At 44.6% G+C, this 4,507-nt stretch overlaps 1 protein-coding gene across 1 annotated transcript; it reads right to left on the minus strand.

Moving 5' to 3' along the window:
• Nucleotides 1-290: 290 nt before the first annotated feature.
• LOC120734858 lies at nucleotides 291-1,491 on the minus strand. Its single transcript, XM_040033910.1, has one exon. The coding sequence runs from the start codon at nucleotides 1,121-1,123 to the stop codon at nucleotides 431-433; it is 693 nt and encodes a 230-aa protein (XP_039889844.1). The 5' UTR covers nucleotides 1,124-1,491; the 3' UTR covers nucleotides 291-430.
• Nucleotides 1,492-4,507: the final 3,016 nt, after the last annotated feature.

The following is a 4,507-nucleotide window of genomic DNA, read 5'->3' on the forward strand; positions in this document are numbered from 1 at the left end:
GAAGCAGCCACAGGAGGCTGGACGGGCTCCTCGGGCCCCCCAGCCGACGTGGCAGCCGGTGTGGCAAGAGGCCGGACGGGCTCCTCGGGCCCCCCAGCAGGCGAAACAGGAGGCTGGATGGGCTCCTCGGGCCCCCCAGCAAAAACAGCCGCAGAACCAGCGGGCACCGGGGCCCCCGGCACACACAAAACAAAACCAGGAGGCACGTAGGCCTCTGGCGCACGTGAAACAAAACCAGTAGGCACGTGGGCCTCTGGCGCACGTACGGAGGGCTGCAGCTGCCAGAGCACTGACCCTGCTCAGGCAGTGACAGCCCGGTGCAGTTCACAGCTGGCAACTTGGCCTCCAGGGGTCCAGAGTAAGCTGAGGGCAGTAACCCAGCCTCTGGGGAAGCCCCGGAGTGAGCAACAGTCTCTAACGTTGCCAGCTTTTAAGGAACAGGTCCGTTGTAAAACAGTTCATCTCCCTGCTTAGAAACAGCGGTGGAAAAATAGTGTGAATGTTGTGACTCAGCCATTAACTGAACTATGGGTCGTAGCGAGGCTAGCGGTGGTGGTGGCTGAGTGGCTAACTGGAGCGGCGGCAGAACCGGTGATTGTGTCCGTAGGGAGGCTAACGGTTGAGCTGCAGACTGGGAAGCTTGTGGCTGGACACCGAACTGAGCCGGAGAATGGCAATAAAGTTCTGGCTCAGAAGGAGCGGCAGAGAAACAGTCTCTCGGTTTTACAGAGGGTTTGTACACGCCCACTTGCGAAGGATCTGTTACCATGAAGGTGGGTAAACGACCCGTACAGTCTCCCATCCCGCTCTGAATAGCCCCAGAAAATAAAGTCCCGGAAACTGGGGAAGCCAATGCATCCCGCTCACTCACCACCTCGGGCTGCTCGGAAGTAAATGCAGACGGGGGGTGAAGTCCAAGGTCCAAAAGAAGAAACTCCTGCTCCCACGAACAAAGCGAGCCCAGAAGCCATGGGAGACCGGTCACCAGACGCTGTAGCCGCCTCTCTATAGCGCGCTGGGACGTGCCACCCGGGTTTTCCAGCCACAGGTCGATGAGCTCCTGTGTGGCATCGATTAGGTTCTCCCGTAGCTCCTTGGACGGGTTAAGCGCTGCTGGGTCCATGTTGTGGTCGCGTCGTACTGTCACGGTCCGGGGCAGCGGCCGTGTGAAGAGTGGAAGGAGGACTCAAAACGCAGCGCTTATTCAGGTGTGAGGGTGATTTATTGATAACATCCAATACAAAGTGGGGATGGTAAAACAGAACTAAGGATGAACTAACTGGGAGAAACTACACAAAGAAATAGCAAACCTGAGCATGAAGGGAGAACAGCAGGGAGAGCACGCAGGGGATTACACCAGGTATGAACACAGAGTACGCAGGGTAACTCAGAGGATGAACACAGACGACGCGACGAGGAGCAGAGGAAATCACACACTATAAGTACACAGAGAGACACTGGGAAATCACACACAGGTGGGAGACACAGCTGGACCTGGTTAACCTGACGAGACAGGGGAACACTGACACCAGGGACCAATAGAGGGAGCACAAACCCAAAACCCAGTATCTAAAATCCCAAAACACAAACCATCCCAAAACAGCCATGAATAATAATGAAAGTAATAACAATAAAGAACACAAACACAAAGTCACCGAGTCATGGTCGCAGGACCATGACACTGATTGTGAGAGCGGTGATTCTGCAGGTCACCAGCTATTGTAAAGGGGGAAAAAAAGAGGAAAAAAGAGACAAAATCTACATTGTAGATGAAAAATAATCATAGGAAAAAGGTTTTGTGTTTATCAGCCAAGAACAACTGCAATCTCATTTTCTGCTTTTAAGAAAGGACAGTTCACAAAAAGAGAGAGAGATGTGTGTTGATTAAGCAGTGATAATAATAATGAAAATGTCTTAGTTTTGTCACTTTCAGGTGAAAAGCAGACCTGAATCAATTTTCCACATGCAGTGGTCAGAAGAAAGTTATAGTTTAACATCATTGGAAACGTTCAGGCCAAGTTTCTTGCTAACGTATTTACAGCACCATGTGTCCCTCAAACTCACAAGCGAGCTCTCACTCCTCCCTGAAGACAAGGAATGCAGCTCCAAAGAGCAATAACATGGCAGAAAAGAGTCCCAGCAAGCAGCAGCAGTGTGGACAAACAGCATCAGAGAAGAAGAGCAAACCCATCATCCTGCCTGATTGGATGAATGGCACTGTGTTTCCAACAAGCTGCAAATTCACTGTGCATGTGAAAAGAACGTTTGAGGAGAACTGAGGAGACTGTTGGAGTTTGACATTTGCCACTTTCGGAGTAAAACGGCAAGAAGAGACAGTGGAACACAGGACAAAGCTGAAGGAGAACTGCCGGCTATTGGACTGTTGAAGTGGGAGAGGACAACAGAGTGAGAGTAAGTGAGAATGCTGTTGTTTAATGTGGGAAATCAAAATTTGGGTTAGCAAACCAGGGGAAAAGAAAACTGACTGCTTAAGTTGGAAAATTGAGAAGGAATCTGAAACACTGCAAAAAAGAAACATATACAAGATCACAAACACAAGCAGAACATGCATTAACCCTACTAACACAAACACAAGAGAGCTCATGAAGATTAGACAACATCTTAAGCATGTGAGCGTGTTTATCATCTTGTCCAAGTCACTTAGTGTGATGCAAAGACCAGTGGACTCATAGCACATTAGTTAAGAAATGATCAAATAATAGCAGAGAAGTCTGTAGGAAAGGCAGCTTTAAGAACATGCCCTGCTGGAGATGCAGCTCCACAGACATTGATTAAACTTGCCTAATAACACAAACACACACGTAATGAAAATCAGCTTGTTATCTCTCATCAGTGTTAAAATAGTGTAAATTTAACAGACACTTGTTATCAAATACTGAATTTATCCAATGCTGACAATTAACTCTCCAGGTTGCAGGACAACAGTTTAACTTTTGTGGGAAAAAAGATTCTGGTTTGACCAACCAGTGATCAGACAATAAATTTAGTTGTTGATATAGTAAATTGGGAGATGCTTCCTGTTTGATTGATGCAGCACAAGTAATTTATTGTATGAGGGAAATTCTATTTTTGTGATAACATTTTGAACACGCATTTCTGTTGTCCTGTCATCTTAGTGGGTTAATAGCTGATATGCAAATTAGTTGATCGTTCTTAGATTAATGAAAGGTGACTGAATTCTAGCACAAGTGAATGGAGTTTGTTAGAGTGGATACTCTAAAACACTGAGTTTCCTGTTTTGATGTGCGAGTGAATCCTGTACCTAGATACACAACTCTGAACACGTCAGAACAAACTTCTTTTGTGAAGTACATGACAACATGTCACATGTTTTATGATGAAGGGGAAAAAGGAAAACTAAATCAAATCTGTGGCCTAAATGAGTGAAAAGCACAGACATAGGGATTAAATTCATAGCTAATAAGACATGAGGTTTATGTTGTGTGTTGTGCGGCTGATGGTTGGTTTGGAGTTTATCTAGCTGATGATTTTTCTTTTGTTGTGAAGTTGAGCCTGCCAATTAGTATGATGGTATGATAAATCATGCTAATGGTATGATTTACCCTCCTGAGATGAGGAGCATGTGTCATGACTTAATGAGGCCTTTTTATTTTGATACTTTCACAGTGCACTGAAAGTTTGGTTTGATAATCTCAGTCGTTTGAGCAGATCTGCACGATTAGGACAAAAGCGCTATACGACAAGTTTAGTTACAAGTGAGTTGCTCCACATTAAACTGGGCTCAGGAGAAAGTCACTTATCTGGGACAATTAGAAAGTAAGTTCCTGTCCAAAAGGATTCAGCGAGGTAATCCGATCTAAAGTTCTTCTTTTTCTTTTTGAAATGACGTCATTTTGCTGAGAGTAGAAACTAAATGCGAGGATGGGTTCCACTATCAGCAAAGAAAGAATGAATGAATGCATGAATGAATGAGTGAAAAAACTGACTGACTGGTAAAAGCTGACAAAAGCTGACAAGGCTTGACCACTACTCAAGGTTAACCTCCACCTAGACAGGACAAAGGGGTGGATGAATCTGTGTGTTTCTTTTTACAGGAGCAGAAAGATGCCAGCAACATTCGAGGTTGCCTGATGATTTAACCTTTTAAATGCCACTTTCTGTGTTTGTGAATCTACCAGGGGTGTTATTCACTACCTTGTGTTGCTCACAGAGGAAACTGTGAGAAAGTGTGTATACATCTACGCAGCGCTAACATTTGCATTTTCTTTTCTACAGCATTACAGTTCTTCATGTGATTTGATCATGTGATTTATACCAGGACAACTAGTTAATGTTTTTCTACAACAAGATTTCTGGGTTTACAGGGAGTGCAGAATTATTAGGCAAGTTGTATTTTTGAGGAATAATTTTATTATTTAACAACATTTAACATGTTCTCAATGAACCCAAAAAACTCATTAATATCAAAGCTGAATGTTTTTGGAAGTAGTTTTTATTTTGTTTTTAGTTTTAGCTATTTTAGGGG

Source organism: Simochromis diagramma, unplaced genomic scaffold, assembly GCF_900408965.1.
Source record: "Simochromis diagramma unplaced genomic scaffold, fSimDia1.1 OVJJ01000176.1, whole genome shotgun sequence".
Taxonomy (NCBI): Eukaryota; Metazoa; Chordata; class Actinopteri; order Cichliformes; family Cichlidae; genus Simochromis; species Simochromis diagramma.

Excerpts from the sequence above, each read along its gene's own strand:
- LOC120734858 (XM_040033910.1), bottom strand. The coding sequence starts at position 1,123 with ATGGACCCAGCAGCGCTTAACCCGTCCAAGGAGCTACGGGAGAACCTA.